Source organism: Anser anser, assembly GCF_964211835.1.
Source record: "Anser anser genome assembly, chromosome: 4".
In the NCBI taxonomy this organism is placed as follows: domain Eukaryota; kingdom Metazoa; phylum Chordata; class Aves; order Anseriformes; family Anatidae; genus Anser; species Anser anser.
The window spans coordinates 68,956,934-68,980,376 of record NC_139724.1 but is presented as its reverse complement, the minus strand read 5'-3'; the positions used below and the strand labels follow the sequence as shown (position 1 = coordinate 68,980,376).

The 23,443-nt window shown below is 38.7% G+C and overlaps 1 protein-coding gene and 1 long non-coding RNA gene across 6 annotated transcripts in view; one reads left to right on the top strand and one right to left on the bottom strand.

The window, feature by feature from the left end:
- Positions 1 to 479: 479 nt before the first annotated feature.
- RGS12 (regulator of G protein signaling 12) overlaps positions 480 to 23,443 on the top strand; it is a 90,575-nt gene continuing 67,611 nt past the window's right edge. The window contains exons 1-2 of one of the 5 annotated variants that reach the window (XM_083834765.1): positions 480 to 777; positions 5,630 to 7,572. In XM_083834765.1, coding sequence (XP_083690891.1) covers positions 5,716 to 7,572 — 1,857 coding nt within the window. In that variant the 5' untranslated portion in view covers positions 480 to 777; positions 5,630 to 5,715. Of the gene's footprint in view, positions 778 to 863; positions 1,217 to 5,629; positions 7,573 to 23,443 lie in introns of those variants that run through there. The other 4 variants (XM_083834764.1, XM_083834763.1, XM_083834761.1 and 1 more) reach the window with 4 other exon arrangements.
- LOC310898960 lies at positions 21,089 to 23,439 on the bottom strand. Its single transcript, XR_014583875.1, has 2 exons — positions 23,224 to 23,439; positions 21,089 to 22,345 (listed from the first exon to the last, which is right to left on the bottom strand). It is a non-coding gene; the product is annotated as an uncharacterized lncRNA (long non-coding RNA).

The following is a 23,443-nucleotide window of genomic DNA, read 5'->3' as shown; positions in this document are numbered from 1 at the left end:
GTCTGATTGCCCAAGGGACACCTCACTCCTCCTCATGGGGGGCTTGATGGCTGAGCCCAGCTCTATCCCTACCCCTTGTAGGGCCTGCCTCGCCTTCCCTCGGCACCCCAAATGCAGGGCTCCTGCTGGATGCATCCCCCGAGCCCTGCCCCACTCCTCAGTGCCATTTCAGAGCCGTAGGTTGTGCTTCTCTGCCCCTGGAGTGGATTTCGTGTCCTCAGATGAGAACTGGCTCCAGGACGTTACTGTGTAACTTCGCTTCGCTTCGCTTCACTTCACTTCCTCTTCACACTTCATTTCAATACACTTTTCACTTTTCATTTCACCTCGCTTTTCACTTCACATTTCACTTTGCTTTTCACTTCGCTTCACTTCTCACTTCGCTTCACCCACCCAGGTCTTGCCACTGCCCCGCTCCCCGAAGCCCCGTTCGAAAGGGCGCCGTCGACCCGCGCTTGCGCACTCCCGTCCTCGACCGGGGGAGAAGAAAGAACTACGCTGCCCGGCATGCCCCGCGCGGCCAGCTCCCTGCAGTAGCAGGGAGCCGGGCTCTCGCAGGGCATGCCGGGAGCTGTAGTTCTTCGGCGGCGGGTATTGTCTCTCCCGGTTCTCTGTCCGGGAAGCCGCCCGCCGGCCGTGCCGGGTGAGCGCGCTGACTGACGGCTCCTCGCAGCCAGTGGCCGCGGCGCGGGGCGGCGGAGCCCGGCGCCGGTCTCCTCGGTGACCGGGGGGGAAGGTGGCGCCTCCCGGAGCGGTCGGAGTGCTGAGGGGACCGAGGTGAGTGAGGGGGGTCGGGCGGGGCAGCCCCCAGCCCTGCTGCCCGGCTCTTTGGGACCGGGCTGGGGCGGGAGGAGGAGGAGGAGGAGGAGGAGAAAGAGGAGGGGGGGACGACACAAAAAGGAAACAAAAAAAAGGAGCCCAGCTACCACCAACATCTTTTCGCTTTCTTAAGTACAACAAATAAACTAATCCGGAATTTTAAGTGCGCGTCTGTTTGTACAGCAGCTTTAGAAAACTTTGCCCTCGGTTGTCACGGAGCCCAGCAAACGCTCGTCGTGTTCCTGACGCTCCGCACCTTGGCTTCGCCGTGAGAGGAGTTTTTGTTAACAAACGTTTTTCAGCCTGCTGTTGCTAATTAAAGTCGACATTTCTTGAATGATCACGCTAGGTGTGCTTAATCACTTTCTGGCAGAGCGGTCACACAGGAACCATAATGGTATGTTTTGCCAATTGGGGAATGCTGATATGTGATTAAAACACCGTCCCGCCCAAGCTCCCGAACAACTGGTAGCTGTCTTCGACAGTTTGTCCTGTTATATTTCTTGTGTAACTTGTCTATAAACACATGCTGCATTTTAATAGTGAGTGGAATTCAAATTTTACAGCTTCGTTTGGTCTTTGTAATAGCATCGTTTGTGAAAGTTGGTTTTGCATTAATGAGTAGAGTAAGATGCTGAAGAGTCTGTTGCAGTACTTCAAGACTCATGTGAAGGGTGAAGGAACAGTCTTTCTCCTCTGTGTTTCTACTTTGCACAGTTTGTCATCGTACAGTCTCGCTATTGAGAAACAAAATGAAGCCAACTAGTTCTCTGCCTCTCCAAAAAACTTACCACTGCCCCCCCAAAAGCACATTAACGTAGGTACGGCAGCGCTGAGTATCGGCTCATTTCCAAAGGCTTCTCAAGATGAGCTGGTGGTCAGCAATGTTGTCTTAATTTCCATGCTCTTCTTCACGTAACTGCTTTCACGTGCCCTCTGTAACCGTTAAGGTTGCAGGCTAAGTTAGGAGTATATCTCCTGTTTCTGTTTGCTCTTTTGTTGCTATGAGTGAGCAGGAAGCAAATCACCTCTCTCCCTTGAAAGTAAGCAAATTAGTATTTCCTCTGTAGTAGAGAGCCCAAGAAATGTCATGAAAAGCTAGCATGGATATGTGAAAACATTACATAAAGAAATTCACTGTCTGGGGGATAAAGTACAGCTCAACAGTAACTGGTATTTTTGGTGTTTTCTACCTCAAAAATAATTGGCTGCAATGGTAGACCAGATTGTATGCTGGTTTTGTTTGACACCTTTGTGACAAAGCTGATGTATATGGGCAAATTATGTCATTACACAGACTCGAACAACTCTTAATTTGTATGGGTTAGTGTTTCTGTCTGAAATGTCCTTTGAAATAATTTTTAGTTATTAAGCTCTATTTGTTCTGTGTCCTGTTACTAAGCTGTGTTGGTACAAATTTTGCTAAACTTTCTGAAATCATAGTAGTAATTTTGTTTTCAGTGTTTTTCAAATGATAGCAGTAATTCTATATTTTCAGTGTCTTTGTGACATTTCAGTGCACTTACTAAGCTATGTTATTTGCGTAAGTTTTAGTTACTCTGTGTTACAAATTATTCAGCTTTTCTTTTGTTGAGTCCTGTTTTCTCATTTAAAATGCATATATCCTCCTGACTGATACTCACTAATGTGTTTTGTTACTGTACAGGCTTTCTTATTCTTTAAGGCTTACTTTGTTGTACTTAGTGGTAGCAGAAAGTCAAAGCAAGCTTGGCCGTGTGTTTTATCATGGTGTAAGCATTTTTCTGACCTACTGTATATGATTGAATCACGTAACATGGTTATGCTATCAAAGTAATAAAATTCAGTGCCATAACTACTAGAATTACTGCAGCATATTAGTGATATTCTTGGTAAGATTCAGTATTGTTCTGAAAATCAACAGCCCAATTTTATCTTTGGTTACACATGACAAGTTACGCAGGTTATATTGTTCCCTAACAATTTCACGTTTTAGCAAACATACAGACACACAAAGCTTTCTATCAGTGCTTTGAGTGCATTACACATTTTGTAATCTATTACAGTAAAAGAATATTCAGGTGCGGTTGCTTTGAAACCGTGGAAGTTTGTGCCAATTTTGTGCCATATCTCTCTAGCTCCAGGTTTCAAGTCTGCAAAGAAATAAAAAGAGAACTTAGGCAATTAGAGAATTTCGTTTTGAAATCAGGCTGTAAGATGCATATATTTTTATAACTCGTTTGTTAACAGTTTGTAACACAACCATTCTCTCTTGGCATCTCTCTAGTTATGAAAAACATTATTTTTGAAATTTTTCCATTTGCCTGTCATACCATTGTTGTAGTAAAGCATATTTCAATGCTGAGGTTTCTTGCAGAAGAGCCACATTGGTCCTTTGTCCTCAAGTTTCTTAGATAAATTCCGCGAGCTGTTATTTGTCATGGCTGTAGTAGCCACAAATAATGCACAATAATATTCAGCTACTGAGGTGAACAAGTGATAGCTTTTCCAGTGATGTAAACATTTTTTTTCTTTTAATGGTTTGTATGTGTGTTTATATGTATTATATCTGTATTAAGAACTGATTTGACGTTAAAGGACTCTTCGCTCTTAACTTTACACACTCGAAATTACGCAAATAAATTATAGCTATAAGTCTTCACAGCTCTGGGACCTCGTCATTAGAGACTAGTAACGTGGTATACGCAGCCTGCTGTTTTGTTTTTATGGTCATTGTAGGTTTTGGAATGACATTCCCTTATCAGCTGTTATCCCCTGCAATAAATGCTTGATGTGTAAGGGGCAGAGGTTAGGAAGGCAAATAGATAAATCGACTCCGGAATAGAGTTAGATGGAGTCCTCACAGCAAGTGCAGAACGGTGAGGTAGGACAGTTTGCTTCCTCCCAAGAGCAGCCTAACTATGTTTTCATTACATTTTATTTTTTTTTAAGTCATATTTAGGGTTCTTTTTTATTGATTAGAAAGATAGTTAAGATAGTTGGAAGACTCTTTTTTTCCTATCAGCTCCTACAGTATTATGGTACTGAATCTTTTTTTTTGCGACTCCTGCTTTTAATATATTTTTCATCAGATTATTTATAATCTAATACTCTTCTAATTGTTTCCTTTCCTTTTGCAAGCTAGTACCACACTTTTTAGTGCCAGAAATCATGGTGCTTTTTGTTAACCAGTTTAGCAGCACAGTGTGGGGGGCACCCAAGGGACACATTAGGGTATTTTCCAGACAATGGAGAACAGAAATTTTCTTTCAGAGATGAATTAAAACGTGTATATGTCCATACTCGTAGGTAACAGATATTTATTTATCGTTGGGCATTTGTTGTTACAGTCGGTTGCTTTTGTTGTTGTTGTTGAAGTATATCTTGAACAGGTTCACTGATGTTTGAGTACCCTCAGAAAGTGCCAGACCTATTTGTAGAGAGCTGAAGGCGCAGCGGTCTCCGAGGTCGTAAGTTTAGCCTCAACAGGAAAAGGCAGACTTTTTTTGAGACGCAAGACTGGATGCAAGTTGACAGGGGTCTTTTACAGCAATGTGTGAGCCTGGTTAAATGTTTCCAAAGCATTTCTTGTGTTATGATTTCCATCTAAAGGTTAAGTGTGAAGTTTCATTACTTCGTAAAGCTAAGTTATTTTCTCAAATTACGGAGGAACTCTAGTTATTGAAACTAGATAATTGCTATATTAAAACAATTTGCAGAAACCATACTATGTTACCAATTGCAGCTGCTCCATGGAGACTATAAAATCTGATGTCCCTTTATTCAAAAAAATACAGACTAAACCCCCAAAGTAAAGTCAAACCTGCTTAGGGAAGCCTTTCTAAAACAGTGGAACTTACCTGAGTATAATGTGGACGAGACATCCAAACTTCAGTGTCAACACCAAAATGTAATAAAATCTACTTTTTCTTGCTGTTCCTATAAAGCTGCTTTATCTTAATTATAAAGTCATGAATCTGCTGCTGGCTAGATTAATACTGGCAGCATTTGGAGTTCCTTCTTTTTTCTTCTTTTTTTGGAAGTTTTTTATCTAAACTAAAACATATGGATGTTGGAATGACTGAAATGCAGTTTTTATAGTGTTTGCTTTCTGAGAAGTTATTTTTGAGTAAATTTATTGATTGGTATAATGGTAAATCTGATTTCAGTTCCCTTTGGTCTCTACATGATTGAATGGCCGTTTATTGTTATATATGCAAATGAAATACATGTGCAAACAGTGAAGTCTGAGGTACTTTAAGTTGCCTTTACAATCAGCCAGACAGCTCTAGGGGTAATTTATCTAACCTTTTTTAGATGGATGCATTAGGTACTCGTTTCTGTACCTTGAGTATATAGGAGGGGTGAGCTGTAGCTCAGTCGATATTGCCTAATTTTAAGATACCTGGGAAGGGGCAGATGAGCTTCATCCAGGATTTTCAATGTGCTGCAGTGTGGTGGTATCCCAGTGGTGCAGTGAGCCAGAAGTGAACTGAATAGTAGGTAAAATGGTGGAGCCTTGGGGAAGACATAACATGACACAGTATAAGAACGCTGGGCTGTATGTCCGAAGACTTAGATCCTGTTCTTAGTTTTGCCATTAAATTACTTTGTCATTTTGGACAACCACTTTATTTGCGTTTGCTACTGCTCTGTCATTAATAAAATGATGACTGTTCTTTCAAGCTGTTTTGAGTGCTGTGTTAATCCTCTTGCAATAGTTTTTGGTAGAATTCACTAGCAGTGTTTCTGAACAGTAAAGGGAAAGCTGGGTGCTAAAAAAACTGAAATATGATTGAGAATTAAAACGTCTTTTTCTTTCTTTCTCTAGAGCTTCATCAGATGGAGTGATACTGTGAAACATGACAAAATCCCAGACTATTTAAAAGTTTTCCTGTCTCAGGAAAAAAACCCAAGATGTATAGACCAGGGGAGACAGTCAAACGTCGACTCAATATGCATGCACCTCCTCGAATAAGGAGTGTGGAAGTTGCTAGAGGAAGAGCAGGCTATGGGTTTACCCTTTCTGGACAAGCTCCTTGTGTTCTTAGTTGTGTTATGAAAGGAAGCCCTGCTGATTATGTTGGACTTAAAGCAGGAGATCAGATATTTGCAGTTAACGAAATTAATGTGAAAAAGGCCTCTCATGAAGATGTAGTGAAACTTATTGGAAAATGTTCTGGAGTCCTCCACATGGTCATTGCTGAAGGGATTAGTCATATAGATTCATGTTCAAGCGATGAAGAAGTTGGCTTTTATGATGGAAAGGGGTGGCTGAAGCCTAAACCCGACTCAAAAGCTCTAGGCATAAACAGAGCAGAGAAAGTTGTTGAAGAAATGCAGTCTGGTGGCATTTTCAACATGATCTTCGAGAATCCTAGTCTTTGTGCTGGTAACTCAGATAATTCCACACCAAAACAAAGATCGTTTTCAGATTCTGCTGCTATTAAATATGAAACTGGAAATGAAAGTGTAAGCAATCCAAACCTACTGTCAAAGGAAGAAATGTCCAAGGTCCCAAATGATGATTCAGTTTTTAGAATTGGACTGGAGAGTGCAGAAGACTTTGGACTAGATGCAAGCATTTTAAATGTTGCCATGATTGTAGGCTACCTAGGGTCAATCGAACTTCCTTCAACAACCTCAAATTTGGAAAATGAGAGTTTGCAGGCTATTCGTGGGTGCATGAGACGTCTACGGGCGGAACAAAAAATCCATTCGTTAGTGATGATGAAGATAATGCACGATTGTATTCAGCTCTGCAGTGACAAATCAGGTGTGGTGGCAGAATACCCTGCAGAGAAACTGGCATTCAGCGCTGTTTGCCCAGACGATAGAAGATTCTTTGGATTAGTTACAATGCAGACAAATGATGATGCGAGCTTGGCTCAGGAAGATGAAGGGGTTCTGAGGACATCTTGCCATGTGTTTATGGTGGATCCGGACTTATTTCATCATAAAATTCATCAGGGCATAGCGAGACGTTTTGGACTGGAATGTACAGCAGATCCGGACACAAATGGCTGTCTGGAGTTTCCAACATCATCTCTACCTGTTCTTCAGTTTATTTCTGTCCTGTATCGGGATATGGGGGAATTGATTGAGGGAATGCGTGCAAGGGCTTTTCTTGATGGTGATGCAGATGCTCATCAGAATAACAGCACAAGCAGTAACAGTGATAGCGGAATTGGGAATTTTAATCAAGAAGAAAAGAATAACAGAGTTCTGGTGGTTGATTTGGGGAGCAATCCAAGTAAACATATTCCTAACAGTATATGGGAAAATCCGGTAGGAAGGGGACAAAATCAGTCTGCTTCCCATTGGAATGGCTTCTGTCACGAACAAGAAGGAAATATTCCTTTAGAAGTAATTCAGAATGATAAGTCCCAAAATTTAAACAAGCACTTATGTCCTTCTGCTCGTATTGAAGTTCCACTGGTTTCCTCCCGAAATTCAGTACCCCCATCAAAGAAAAGTGCTGCAGGCGTGGGCAATCAAAGGTGGTTGCCTGTGCATGTCTTACAGGAGTGGCAGCACGGAAATGCTAGTGACCAGGAGTCTTACACTGATTCTACAGACGGCTGGTCAAGTGTTAACTGTGGGACTCTCCCCCCTCCAATGAGTAAGATTCCAGCTGACAGATACAGAGTCGATGGCAGCTTTGGTCAGCCGCAGTTAAAATCTCATAAAAATGAGTGGTCCAAGAAGATGTTTTGCATGCAAAACAAATTTGGCCCTCCACACAGTATTAGGAAGTCTAAAGAAGATAAAAAGGTAAGAAAATATTGATACTGGTTCCTAAAAACCAAAAAACCACTCCAACCCTGTGGTATTTTAACTTCATGATATCTCTGTACTGAAACTTTAAATTTATATTATTATCATTTACAGCATTTCAGATGAAGAAAATAATATGGCTCCCTCTCCTTTTTAGAGGCTTTGTATGTTCCTGTTTAATTGAGTGCAGCTCTGGAATTGTACTTCTGCTGGAAGTGTTGTCTATTAGAGCTTTCTCACATTTCTTCTTGTCTTTTCATTGTTTCCAAATGTTGTCGTGGCATTGCAATAAAAGGAGACATGACATTCTAGCAACTGCAGTTCCTTCTGACCTCTAGCAGCAAAAGAATGGAAACAGTCTGGATCTTCAGTCTGATTTTTTTTTTTTTAGAAGGCTGGCTTGCCCCTGTCATTATTTTAGTGATATCTATTTTTATAGATATGTGGTCTAATCATTAGTCAAAGACTTGCTATAAACTTTTAACAAAAGAAGGTAATTTTAAGATCATGAAAATTCACTCCAGCACACCTCTGCGGTGTTAAACCTACATCAAAGGATAGTCATTAATGATGATTTTAGTGTCCGTTATTAGGTCACAAATCTAACACACTGCCAGTAAACTGTAGTTCAAATTTTATTCCAGCTTACTGCTCTATCTACTTGTTTTGACTACCATTGGGCTTCTGTAAAGCAAAGCAAGAAGACTTAAAATAATAATAATAGTAATAAAACTGTGTGGAAGGGATATCCAGTATAATTACGTACTGTTCCCTTTGCCACATACACGTTTTTCTGTTGAGGGAACTAATCTCATGGGAGTCTGCTGTTGATAACTGGGATTCTAGTAAAGTGGAGGTCATCAGTGCTACATTGAAAGAATTAATGGCAAAGAGTTGTGTTTGAAACATTTGCTGACTCCAGGGAAAGACAGAACCTCATGCTCCAAATTAGTCTTGAGGAATTATTGTTCTTTCATCAGCTTATATAATTGATTCAAGTCTCCATCATGTTACCCTAATCTCTTTATGGAAAAAAGGAAAATTTTCACCTGATTAAAAATATCCAACTGTTGCTCTCTATGTAAAGTGAGTGACAGTAGGGATTCATTGATCGTTTCAAACTGCTAGAGACAAAATCTTTGCATTGTTGTGACGCTTAGGCCTAGATTTTTTTTTGGGCCAGAATGCAGAACTTTAGAACATTTTGGTTTTGGTGTCGAAGAGATTTGTTTTTATTGCTCTTCTTTCATGGCGAAGCCAGTAACTTTCACGAACATCCTGAAAATGATAAGAAAAAATAAACTCGTGTGCATATTTATGTACTTAAGTATTTTTAAGATAAACTGACTGCATCCCAGTGTTTTCCAGACCTGCAGTAACAAATTGAATTTCAAATGATCTTAAACACAAGGTGTTTCATGCTTTTCAAAAAAAACCCCAAACAAATAGAAATTATCCAAACAGAAACGCTTCATTTGTAAGCAGCACCCACCAAAACCACCTAGCATCGAATTGTATTTGCTACCCTGTAGACCACGTACTATATGGTCTTCTTGACAAGAGGTTTGTTGATGGGTCAAGGAAAAGGCCTCTCTAAACGTAGTTGCCACTCCGGGTGCGTTGTGTATGCTGGTCCCAAGCGGTCTTCGGGAACTGGGGACTTTCAGCTGCAGGTACTGCATCAGCTGCCACGGGCTGCTGGTGAAAATCTTCGAGGGTCTCTGCAACAACTCTGTGTCTGCCACGATGCGTGTGTTTGTAATATGGAAGGGATTTTTTTTTTTTTTTTTTTTAGAATTAAAACTCAAAAAATTATTTTTAAAATTCTCGAAACTTATTTCCTTGAAGTCACGAATATACTAATGAGAATCACGTTGAAAATTTTACACTTTAAAAGGAAAGATGTTCTGTATGTGTGTGAACAGAAATAATAAATCACCTACTGTATCACTCGGACCAGCATATACCAGAATATATGTTCCAACATAAATATTTCGATTACTCTTCCCTTTTAAGTGCATTTTCTAGTAAAATAAGTATTCTATTCTTTGATTAACAATAAATTTGTTTGCAAAAGAGACGTTTAAAATGTTCCTGTGTGGCTTTAGCCTTTAGTCTCCGCATTGAGGCAACAGAACCTCTTTTGCATTTTAATTTTTCATTGGTATTATTGAAGGCTATTGAAACAGATGAGGAATACTCATGAAAGTCTTGAAATCATTTGTGAGCATGAGTTGCAAGCACTTAGTGTTATTCAGAATAATTGGTAGAGATGGAGTAGCACTATGTTCTCACCTTAATGAAAATAGGCAGGGAACGCCATGTTACTGATCGCCATACCTCTGTGCTTTGGTAGCTACTGCAGAAATAGGGAAAGTCTCGGTTTTGTATACTAGAGCACAAATTTGCTTTCATAATGTAATGATATCCAGAAATTCAGGGTTTTCTTTTGGCTTTGTGTGGAAAGAAGGGGTATGACTGTCTATTTCAAAACATTTTTTAAATGGATTAGATGCTGTATTCTAGAAAACTCTACGTCCTCAGCTCCCTGTGACCTTTTTAAGGGATAAGGACTAATTTTACATAGCCTGCTCAGACACATTCCAGTCATGGAATCATAGAAACATAGAATGGCTGGGGTTGGAAGGGACCTTAGAGGCCATGTAGTTCCGCCCCCCTGCCGTGGGCAGGGACGCAGCGCACTAGAATGAAGTGTATAAAGTGGCCACTTGGGATTCTGTTCATATTTTTATAACCTGGTGGCTGAATCCAATCTGAATCTAATGTTTAATTCGTCAGAGCAGCCTTTAAATTGCTTTTTAATTGGGTGCTTTTTTTTTTGTCTTTACATTAGTATTGAAGGATAATATATCCTACAAGTAGGAATGTGCAGAAACCACCAGAAGGAGAAAAGGCAACCAAGGCTAGAGTTTTTTGAGCTGGACTCTGCACATCCCTATTGCACGCAGTCTTCCTTGGAGCTTTCATTGCACGCTCTTGTTACACTCTGGGGAAAGGACACAAGTCCCTGGGTGCAGTTTGGATCCAGCAGAACTGCTGTGCAGCTAAACAGTGATGATCAGAGCATGCCGTACAGCAAAATACTCTGTCCTGTACAGTGCTAGTTGGGAAAAAGAAGGGCATAAACTCTTTTATAGCTGCACCTATAAAATATTTGTGAATCGTATAAAGCACAAGCATAGATGTTAAAAAGCTCTGTATAGCTACTTGAGGTTACACTTGCAGAACTGGATGTGGGAAGTTTATCTTATGGGTAGGAACGTATGTGATGTTTCTGACTTTGGGTTGCAAGGACATAAATGAGTTTTCTCAGCTTTATTTTCCCTTTGGTGTTGTAGTCCCTTAATGATGATTTTTTTTTCAGCTAGTGAATTAGAATTAAAGTTAATTTTGTGATAATTTGCAAAAACACAAGTTTCTTTTAATGTTAATAATCATTATATGGCTACAAAGCATTTTAAAGTTCAATATAAGTATAAATAGTAGAAAAAAATAAATTTGCCTAATTTGATTAAATATCACTAGATAGCCTAGCTTTTGTTGTTCTTGTTTTTTCTTTTGCTTTATTATGTTATTGTAAGGATTTTATCCTTAAATTATTGAATATATATGCTCTCATAATGGCTGTATTTATTTTTTTCCGATTCCTGTTTTTTAAAATGGTTGTTACACACGGAGGAGGAGAATTGTGAATTCATCTGGGAAATCTCAGTTCTATTCCACATCTTCTGATTTATATTTTCTTGGGTATCTTTGCTCCCATGCACCTCCACAATCGTTTCCTGCACTGAACTTCATGTTTCCCGTGTTCCTTAAAAGTTTCACATGAGCAGATTTCTACTGAAGCATCCTGTGAGACTTTTGGGGACTAATTGACTCCTGTAGGCTTTTAGAAGCCTCTCAATCTAAAACAAGTAGTGGGAGGCTTTGAATCTCAGCATGACTGAGGAAGATTTCTGGTAGGGAGAAGCGTCTGAATTACTGTAAGGCTGATACTGGGTAGGGGCGTGTGGTTTAATGAGGTCTCCAAGAGTAGCAGATGAAGTCTCATTATGGTTTCAGTGGGAATGGAATAATTCCTGCTTTCTTGTTTCTTACTCCTTTTGCAGTGTGCTGCTTCCGTTGCTATTGCCTTGTTGTTTCCACCTCCAGCATTCCACCTACTGATCCTTTTGCACAGTTTTGGGTTACACAAAAGAAAAGTGCCATAAGAAGTATGAAAACATCAGGGGATGTTAGGATTGGCAAGGGACTTAAGGAATTGCTGAACAGGGAAACATGCTGTCCCCTCTAGACTAAATTAATCTAATGCGTTTGATTTTGTTCAACTCTCACTCTCTGATTTCAGGCTAGGGCCTGGCCAAAAATATGTCTAACCATTACTGTTTTAAATTAAATTTTACTGGGAAAATACTCTTTTTTTTTTTTTTCTTCAGTGGAAAGCCTCATAACAGTCAGTTTAGACTTTGAGTTTTCTCTCTGTGAGGACAGAGACCTAGGCGGTGACCTCTCACAGGTTTGTTTTAATATTGTGGAGGCAAACATAACATTTGAGAGCACAAGTGGTTTTGCAACCAGAGCTTAATAACTTAATAACCAGGTCTATTCCGAGTGAGTATGACAGATCTATTAAAAAGGCTTTTAAAATTTTGAGTATTGCTTTTTAGAAACCCTTTTCTGCTTTACATTCGTTGTAAGACTTCTACCTTGAGGATGCTACAGTTCGTGCTTGTGAGGAGTATGAATTTCTGAATTAATGGTATTTGTGGATCTTAGAGGAAGGAAAGATACATAAATTCATTGTCTGAGACTCACTGAACAATAGTACTACTTTTTTTTTTTTTTAACTCCAAAATTGTATCAACTACTTTGTAACCTCCGTGACTTAAGTTACTGAGAATATTGTAAGAACTTAGAAGACAGGTAGCAATACCTGTCCTGGAGTTCACTAATATATCTCTGCTTGTTAATATATTTTCTGGGTTAGCTTTTACTGTTACTCTGTTTTGATCCGAAATTTATCTGTACTTTAGAACTGGTCTTTGACTTCAAAGCGAGTAAAACTTAAAAAGACACTCTGTTCAAGTTAAGAATAGAACGTTTTTATTTTTGGATGATTTTTTAAAAAATTTGCTTCAAATGCAAGAACTGCAGTTTTTAATGTTGGTAACTGGGTGGTGCACTAACTGAGAGGCAGATATTTGAGAGGCAAAGACAATGTTGGCAAAGCTATGTGGTTCCCATATTTGTTTTTTTGTTGTATAATTACATGTGGTTTTTTTCCCTTTCCTCTACAGTTCTGTTTGCTCTCTCACTTAAATTGTTCCACCCCAGCTGTTTATAAAGCAGAATTAATGGCAGATGGCTTGCTATTCTTATGAAGCACACTTTAACGTAAACCTTTGGAATTTGATCTGGTTTGAAATATACGTTATATACCTTAAAGACAACACAACTGAAATCCCAAATACCAAGCTAGATCTGAGAATGTGGTGATGTGAATTTCATCTGCTCAGAGGTATTCATGTGCAATAAGACCTCTGATAGCTTTTGCTGTTTAAAAATGAAAAACAATTGAATATTTAGAAATTTCTTGCAGCTTTGCATTTGTATTGTAGTCTTCTAAAATAATGATTTTTAAAAATGGACAACTCTAGGATCTTTAAAATGTATAAAAATCTAAAGTAACGCTAGGTGCTTTTCTCTGAAAAGAAAATCAAAATCTGGAGAATAAGCGTCTTCAGAGCAATGTTGACTTTGTAGAAATCTCATTTCAAATTAAGGGTAGAAGGTATTTAAGAATTTCTGAATTTGAGTTGTGAAGCCACAAGGGAAGACAGCATCTTAAGACACAAAGAGAAATATGAGAATAGAGTGGAGGAAAATAATTAGCACAGAATGAATTGAAGACTATTTAAAAACGGCTTTTTTTAAAGTTTTTAGCATAGAAGCTTTAATATAGAGTTTATAAAATTACTCTGTAAAAACGGCTTTTTTTAAAGTTTTTAGCATAGAAGCTTTAATATAGAGTTATAAAATTACTCTGTAGGCTAAGTGCTGTTACCTTGAAAAAAACAGAAACCCAAACCCGTTGTCTTTATTATGTAGAATGAAGGTCTTTAATTAACATAAATAAATATGGAATCTTTAAAACCCGCCTGAAGTGTTTAAGTAAAAACATGAAGAAATGAAGCTTAAAGAGAAAGGCTTGAAAATTCATTCCATCATTAAAATGGCCATTAAGACAATAAATTTGCAAAGAGAGTATCAGAGAAGGATATTTTGCATCATCAAACCAAATTCTGTCTCTTTAAGGTAGCCGTGTTGTCATTCCTCCCATACACTTAGCAGATGTACCTTTGAAAAATTTGTGTTTGCTCCCCGACTTCTGCAGGAAAATTATTCCCGGACATCACTATTATGATGTTAGAAACTTTGATTTATCTTCCAGTCTGAAGTCTTGCATAGAAGGTATATTCTCTTTGAGCTTTCGTTTTGTTTGATGGGGATTGCTAAATCTCTCGGTTCTGGGAAGTAAAGTTTCATTCTCCTCATAATTTCAGTAGGCCTTTTCAGAAACTATTCTAGTTTAAATTCATTCTGGGTGATGGGTGACCAAAATTTCACACCAATTTCCTGATAGTGGTTTCGTGTAATTGTAGTGTACATTTTCCAATCTCTATTGTAAATACCTCATATAATACCTCTTGATATTATTTACTTTTTTCATAGCCATATGGCACTGGCGGTTAATATTTATTTTGTAAGAACAAATCAGTAAGAACATCCATATCTATCAGATGAGATACCCAATACTGAGGTCAATATCCTATTTTGGATGCTAGCCAGGAGCAGCTGCTTAGAAAAACACGGAAAACGTATCCTAATTTTCAGCAACATGTGATTTAGAGGCTTTCCTCAGGTGGAGACCGAATCCACATCATTGTGTTTAATAACCTTTGTAAGCCTTTTTTCTTGAATTTGTTTTTTCTTAAACTCAAGTGTACCTTTGGCATTCCTGATATATTTCACCTGACACATTTCACAGTTTAATAGGATGGAAAGGAGACAGTTGTATTTTCCTGTATGATTTCATTTCATACCTGTTAATGTTTTTCATGAGAAATACTGAACAATCTAATTCCCTATTTGTTTATTTATCCCTAGTCATTTAATTTTCTTTTAAATCTCACCCACCAATCACGAATTTTCGAGATGGAAGTTAGCTTTGTCTCTTCCCATACAAAAGTTTTTACAGAATTGTAATCTTCATCCCTTATTTCTACAGTATTGTTTTTGAGATCAGTTAACCGGAACTATAAGCAATTTTGAAAATGTGTTGGTAGGTATTTATGAATATAAAGCTGATTTATTGTTTTCCTTTCTTTTTCTGATGATCCCTTATTTGCCTTTTTGGTTGTTACTGAGCATTGGGCCATAGTTCCTTAATGTTCCTAGCTAATGTTTATGATAATTTGGAACCAGTTATTCTGTATCTACTTGAAATTTTCTTTGTGTTTTCCCGTGATATCCTCAGGTCTTTCTGCTCCTTTTCAGTTTCCAACTGATAGGCTTCTAGCTCATACAATAAACTATTATCTGGTTATACTGAAAAAATGATCTTACTTTTCCATCTGCTTTAGTATCATCAGTATGTGTTTTTGAACAGAGATTAGGGATAGCGCTGCAATTTGGATGGTCAGTGTTCTGTGCCTAGTACCCTTAGTAATGAGACGAGCAACAGATTTTATTTACTTGGCGCTGTGGTGTGACAGGACGGCCTCTCTTCGGTGTCTTCCCAAAGCACGTAGAATTCTTGTATGAGATTTTACCTGGTTGTTGGTTATAGTATGGGCCTAACTGCAGTTAAAAATGCTGCTGTAATGGTTAGAAGGTTGTGAAATGTGTCATTATTAAAGAGTTAAGATTAAACGTGATCAAATCCATGGACCAATAATGGTGATTAATGCTGTTTTAATCTTTTGTCACACTGCTGCCCCTTCTCCCCACACCCCCCAAAGAAAAAAAACAACCCCAAAGCCAGAATTGTAGTGTCATTAAAGCTTGTCAGAAAGCTGTCTGTAATGTCTGAATGATGCTAGGCCTCTTTTAATTAGCCTGTCACCATCTAATTTGATTTTATGAGGTGATGTCAATCCATAATGGTGGCAGCAGTGCACCCTGAAGGGTGTTAATTCATTCTCCCCCCCCATATCATACGGAGCCTTTTCTCTCAGCATGCCTACCTATACCCCGGGGCTTTCTGTGTCTGTATCTGTTATGGTCCAGGGGACTGGACCACATCAAGCTGTCTTCTTATTTCTCTCACAGATTCTTTTCTACCTTTGAGGGTATGAGAGATCCAAACCCAACATACCTCATTTTTGAATTCATCTTGTTCTCAGGTCCCGTAGACCCTCTCTTTGTAAGTCCTGCAACTCAGCACTGTCAGTTTTTAGGCAGAGGAACATTTGATGCTGGCTGATAGAAGGAGGGATGAAGGAAGGTCATGGCCTACGGTCTTGACTGCTTTGCCTCACTGTAGTGCGGGGGCACGCAACTACCAGGACACACAATCAGGAAAATGGGAGGTTATGGATGATAGGGAACATCAGAGGAAGATTAAGAATCACTGAATATCCCAAGTTGGAAGGGACCCACAAGGATCATCAAGTCCAACTCCTGGGTCCCCAAAGGACCACCCAAACATTCAACCACACGTCTGAGAGCGTTGTCCAAATGCTTCTTGAACTCCAGCAGCTTGGTGCTGTGACCACTGCCCTGGGGAGCCTGTCCCAGTGCCCGACCACCTCTGGGTGCAGACCCTTTCCCTAACCCCCAGCCTGACCCTCCCCTGTCCCAGCTCCATGCCGTTCCCTCGGGTCCTGTCGCTGTCCCCAGAGAGCAGAGCTCAGCGCCTGCCCCTCCGCTCCCCTCGTGAGGGAGCTGCAGGCCGCCATGAGGCCTCCCCTCGGCCTGCTCTGCTCTGGGCTGAACAAACCAAGGGACCTCAGCTGCTCCTCATACATCCTCCCCTTCAGACCCTTCACCATCTTTGTAGCCCTCCTTTGAACACTCTTTAATAGTTTTATGTCCTACTTACACTGTGACACCCAAAACTGTACACAGTACACAGCTGCTGCAGAGCAGGGTTTGAGATTAATATTGATAGCAGAATAATATTTGTATCTACTTGGGATTTTGTATCTACAAGGTAGATTTGTATCTACAAGGGATTACTGTGGCATCCGTGTTTCCCATAACTTTTCTTCTCCTGAAATCTTAAAACTGCATGGTTATGTAAAGATGAACTCCTGCTTCGGCTTCGGCCTGACCCTTCTTTTGTTTAATACCCAAGAGTAAATTTGGCGTGTTTTGAATATCCACAGAAGTTTCAAATTTTGTGAACTCTGTGCATGTGGGTTCTGCACTAAAATGCTTATTATGCACTTCACCATACAAAGTCAAAGAGTTAAAGCTAAAAACAGAGAGAGTTTTTAAAAGCTTCAATAGCTGGAAATAGGAGCTGGACAAATTCAAATTAGATGATTTTTTAGTGGCAATAATTAAGGTTTGTTACACACAGAATGTAGTAAATTCTGTATTAATTGAACTCCCTAAACTGAGGCCTTTCTGAGGCCTAACTGAGGTGGTGTTCCTTTTTCTTTCAAATTCTGTGAATATCAGCATCCTTCTTTTGTTATGTACTTTTCAGAGGTGTTTAATCAGAAATAAATACTCCAATTGACACTTGTACAGGCACTTACAGATAGAGTTTTGTTAAAAGAACCTAATTGATTGGACTTTTTAGGAGACAAAAAGGCTTATGTGGGGAATTGACTCTTGAGCAGGGTGGCCAGTTGCCACCCACTCAGAAGGAGAAAACAATTTGTATCAAAGTAATTACATATCAGTGTGACTCCTTTTTGTTTGTTTGTTGTTTTTTGTTTTAGAGTTCTTAATACTTTGTTCGTGACTTTTTTTTTTTCCTCAAACATTTTAAAAATATGATTTCACTTTTGTGCTTGTGCGTCGCCTTGTGAAATTATCTTTCATCGTGGAACAGTTTTGAAAGTGTTTGAAAACATCCTTCTCTAGATGTAGATGATCAGGCTTGGTAGAGTAGCAGATTTTTAACATTTTAGGTCAGCTCCCCTTTTTACAGCTTACCTCTCCCTCTCTTCCTGCTCTTCCACACAGCATCCAAACTCTCTGTCCGATGAGATTCATCCCATTTAGTTTCCCCTTGAGATCACAAACTGTAATGTGTTGTCCTTTAAATGATTAAATTGGCAAGATCTTGTGAAGCTGGCATTAGCCTTCACAGTTTTTCTTTCTCCTTTCTTCCCTTTCTGGATTCCTGCTCCCAGCTCCCCGTGTTGTTGCCTAGGAGCCTTGAATACCCAGCAAAACTCTCCCACTTGCTTAGCCTCTTGTAATCCTAGAGCTGCCGATGTCCTCTCCTCACCACCTCCTTTCTGCTCCTCCTAGCTTTTAAACGGGTATCAGAGGAGAAAATTCTCGTTGTTTTTTATTTATATCGAGGTACTGGATGAGAGGGCAGGATATGTTTAACTGTAGAGAGACGCAATGACCATGTAGTACAAAAGGGAAATTTCAAGTTGTTTTGTGTGACAGTTTGTTAAAAAGTTGTAATATTTGCTAGAATATGGAAAGGTGTGGTACAGCTCATTCTAGAGCCAGGAATTTCTTTAAGTTAATTGAAGATGGTTTTGTTTCTAAAGGTGTTTGGTTTCTTTGGGTTCTGAATAATTGATAAGGTTTCATCAACTTGCTACTGTGCCTTCCTGCTCCAGGCTAGAGTATCACATTGAGGACCGCAGTTTCACGTTGCGTTTCGTTGGTGCTACCAATTTAAAGAGGTCCTGTTATTCTCAATCCAGCAGTGGCAGTATCCATCGTCAGTTGTGTTGACATGGCTGTAGATCGATCTGAGTTACATACAGGATAGCTTTAAGCTTCCAGTTTTTTGTTAGTGGAGATGAGGGGACAGCCTGCTGCAGCCTGGGAGCTGGCAGGAGAGGTCAGAGTCCTTAAAACAGCACAGCTGCCAAAAAAAAAAAAAAAAAAAGGTTGTATGGAACTAGTGCCTAACTTGTTTATGTTAAAATTCCTTCTAAGAGCACATCCATTTTCTTTCTTAATCTTTAAAGAGCTAGGTTTTTGCAAGTCACCTTGTATTGGATCATTCTTGCTCTTTCTGGCCCTCCATTTGCAGTCTGGCACGGCTCCTGTGCTTCTTGACTCCCTCTCTTTTGTTCATGCATCAAGTGCAACGTTTTCCACTCTCATATTTGTCCTTCTCTTGTACACATTTTTTGTTATCAGAGAAATTGTTCTCACCTTGGGCACATTCACAGACTGCTGCTGTATTAATTCTCTGCTGGTGAATTTTGTTTTTAATACCGTGTTTGTCAAGTAGATAGGACATAACTCACCCACAAGGCCAAGTAGACATGTTAAAATAATAATAATAATGTATATATATGAAATGTATTTGGAGGGAAAGAAAGCCTGCACTTTGGTCGGGTGGATAGTTACCTCATGTGAATATATTTGCACTTACCGATTCCTGTTAGCCTAAGGAAAAAAGGGAGATCTAGTTATATATTAAAAAAGATTATGCAAACCTATTCGTTGTCCTGTTTCTTTTTTCTCTTCTGATTATGCATTTGACTTGTATTTCTGTCCGTGCTAGATTGTAATTTGTTTTTTGTTACAAGAATAGGAAAAGGAATGGATTTTTTTAGAGTATCACTGTGTCAATTCCTTTAATACATTGTTGTTTTTCCTCTTCATCTGCGGAATCGTAATAGGGTGAAGGCTTGTGGAGATAAGTTCTTTTGTACTTTGACCATGATAGAGAGTAGCAGCAGGCATGTAAGTATCTGTATTGCGAAATGCAGAGGATGTATTGCTGTAGCACATGCTTTCCACTAGTCAACTGGTTTTCACAAATTTCTGCACTTTTCTGTTTTTTTTCTGGACTCCTAAAAATGAAACCAACTGGTAAATCATCAGATGGACTAGAGTTTCTAATATTGTTCTGTAATAGGGTTTGTTTAGATTGACTTGAATATCTAGATATTTTGAGAGCTCTGTTTTATAGATTTAGCAGCATTGTTTCAGGAAGGGGATCTTTAAGGTATAGGAAATAGTTCTAGGGCAGGTGGGCAATCTATATTTAAAAAAAAAAACACAACAAAACAACCCAAAGCCACTGTTCATGTAGCAAATTTCAGTGTTTTAGTTGGGCAGCTAGTGGTGAACGAGACAGTATTTCGTTGGTCATATAATATACTGTTTTGAGTGTTTTAAGGTCCATTTAGTATTTTTTTTTAAATATTTAATAGTGTAAGATTTTTAGAACTATGATAATTTCTTTATAGCTAATAGACTGCAAAATTTACATTAATATCAGTCATTGCACCAGCAATCTGTATTTGATTAAAAGCTGTGGATTTCTGTAGCCATGCTGGTCAATACAATCTAGTTGCAATGTCTGTGTTCCCTTTTCAAGTCATGGATGTTTTTATTTCCAGCTCTTCAGAGTCCCATGGAACACACTTGCTAAAATGTTGCTGCTGTCTGCTTAAGTTACAGTGTTTTGTTTGTATGTGTATACGCAAGGCAATTTTAAAATATTGAATTGAATTGATCTGAAGAAGGACGTATACCTTCATAGTCTGAGTATCTGGAAAGGAGTCCAGAAAGGATGAAAAGGAAGACTTCTGAGCACCATTGCCAGGAAATTAAATACTTTGTGAATTTTAGTCTTTTTTTTTTTTAGCAATGTTTTTCTTAATTTCCAGGATTACTAATTTGAACTTTTGCAAGAAAGAGATTTTTGTCAGCTGAAAACATTTTTCTAATTGCAGTTGTTATCCAAATGGATTGAGGAAATTGTTAGCTTAGTGAATTTTTATGTCATAATTATTTCTTATACCCTGTGTTGTTATCAGAGTCTTTTTTTCCTGCTCTTATCTTTACCATTCCATCCAGTGCTCAGTAGTAAGTTTTGTATAACAACGTCAAAACAATGTCAAAAACCATAAAGAAAATGTTTGATTGGGTATTAATTTCCTGTTTTCTCTTCTACTACTACACAGTTTTCAAATGTTTTTATCCACTCTCCCTCTTTTTCTTTGTTATTTTTCTGACCACAACTAGGTAAGCTGCATTTCCTTCTAAAATGGGGCATCTGGTGAGAATTAATGTTATCTAGAATCTGCTTCTCAGTGGAATGTAATTAGCTTTGTCTTCAGGCGGTTTGTTCCTATTCCTCCAATTTGTAATGTCACTGCTTCGAAATTTTTTTCTTTCTGTGCTTGCTAGTTGACAGTCCCAGAATTGTACATGGCAATCTCTGCTGTTCAAAGATATACTGGATAGTTAATGTACTTTTTGGGCTGAATTAGAAAGGAAAGTGAAATGCATTCATTACCCAAAATAGATATGACTACTATTGATGTTTTTTTTTCTTTGTTTCCTTTCACCATTTTTTAATGAAAGATGAAGTCCTCTGGGTGCTGCATCTTGTTTTGGGAAAGACTTGAGAGACAATAAAGCAGAATCCATGGGTAGCTGTTTCATTAGTTTCAAAATACCAGTTGTATTCCCATTAATGATGGCATTAATTTCACTAGCCTTAGAATTTGCTGAGCTGTTCGTAGTCACCAAATTTTTATCAATGATTTACAGATTAAAAAATAAAGAATTTTAAAACAGGTCCGGTCATACATGACTAGTGATGAAGTAAATGAATGCTGCATTTGTGCTGCTTTAACGGGAACATACTGATATAGGAGCAGCCATGTTAGTGCTCTGACATGCTGGGCAGTAATAGTAATGGATACTGCTGAATTTAGTCAGGGGCTGATGTGGAACTTGCTGTTTGACACTGATTACTGCATTAGGTGCAGACTTTAATTTTGGACAGGAAGGACCGCGACTGACGTGAGCCAAGTGCGAACCACTTCAGCGATACCTGCCTGGAGGAACAGATGATTTCAAAAGCTGCTCAGAAAGTTAGGAACTGTACTCGTTCCAGTGGGTGCTATCTGTGACAATTTACAGATAGCAACTTTCTTGTCTTCACATTTAGTTGACTGTGTTAGCAAAAGCCATCTTAGCTTTTTCATACTGCAATTCTAAATGTTCTCTTAAAAACCTCAGAAGCTAATCTCCAGTTGCCAGATTTCCAGTTTTCCTTGGCAGAAGCTGCCCCACTTTTTTTTCTCACCCAATTAAAAAAAAAAATCTTACTAAATTGAAAGATGGGAGGGAAAGAGATTTCCTATAAAAATGGATCACTTCTAATGTCGAATGAAGAAGCTGGAGTCTCACCTTGTTGCAGTGATGAACCTTGCAACATACTTTGGATCCAGATTCCTGTACCCTGTGTTATGTCTTGACATTTCCAGGGACTTTTAAACAGTCTGTTGTGAATAGTGGTGGCTGTCAGAGCTCTGTTGCTAAAGAATAGTAATGACTCTGCAGGAACAAATAAACAGGCAGACATCTTCTGTTGGATGGCTCGTCTCTTATTGCAGCAAGGCGGTGGTAAAATGTCCTTGATGCTCTCTGCTTCATGGGAGTGGTTGTTAGTGTGAAGTTATAAGTGTGAAATTTATGATTGTTCTTTCCACTGATGTGACATACAGAGATATTCAAACGAAGGATTGAAGGGATACCCACGTGTTTCAGAACTGAGAGCACAGAAAGTAGCCTGAAGGAAGAAACAGAAAAATACATTTTAGTAGATATTACAAAGCTGCCAACGAGCAACTATAAAAGTACTAATAAATATTATTGAAGCTTACTGTGATGAAGAAAGATGCTGAAATGAACTAGAAGAAATTTTACCCTGAATTAAACTCCATTATTTTCTCAAGTGAAAGAGAACATCAGAAGACAGGAAGGAATTTTCCCCGCACTGAATGTTACAGCGAAAGGAATCCAAAATTTCAGGCATATAATCACAAGTTTTCATAATGTAGTGAGTTTATGTACATCTGCTTAGCACCAGTCACTGAATGTGCCTACTGTTAGGTTTAAGCTTAAATTTTCCATTTGGCATAAACTAGATATATACATGCTGAGTTGTTGTAGCTTAACCAACCTTTGGTTATTTTTTAAGGAGAAAGAGTATGATAACGGGGAAAACAGAAAACCATTGCAGTACCAATTCTAGTCACGAAATATCAGAGTGAGGTAGTTTCTTTCTTCAGAATAAAAGAATAATGCATTTTGTTCTTGCATTTCGTTCTGTATGATTTAAAAAGTTGGATCTTACAGTAGCAAAACTTCAGAAAAAAATGCATAGTGAAATCAAGATTTTTAAAAGTGGAGGAAGATTCCAACGGAAGCTGTATGAGATGACTTCTAGGATGGTAATTTCAAATAGAAAGGACAAATATTTTCTCATTTTAAGGATATGCTAGTTAAGACTAGAGCTAGGAGCTAGGCTTTTAATTAAACTCTATCTTCTAATACTTACATGTAGCATGTGTGCACTTTAGCAAGCTAGCTGATGACTTGTGTTGATAAAGTAACTTAATGCTAAATAATTATATTTGACTTGAGTCTGGAGAAGTACTTGCGTACCTGTAATGATTTTAATACATGACTTTACAGGGTAAGTGATGAGCTCGTGTTGAACCTGGTGTCCTGTCAGAGGTTTGCAAATCTATCTCCTTGGAATTCCGTCCGTATCAATGCAGTCAAGCTGGACAAAAGTAGAGTTGTTTAAAATTCAGATGCCGTCACTATGATCAGTAATGTACTAAAATTAAAGAAGTAAAATAATCATGTGTATTTTCTGTCT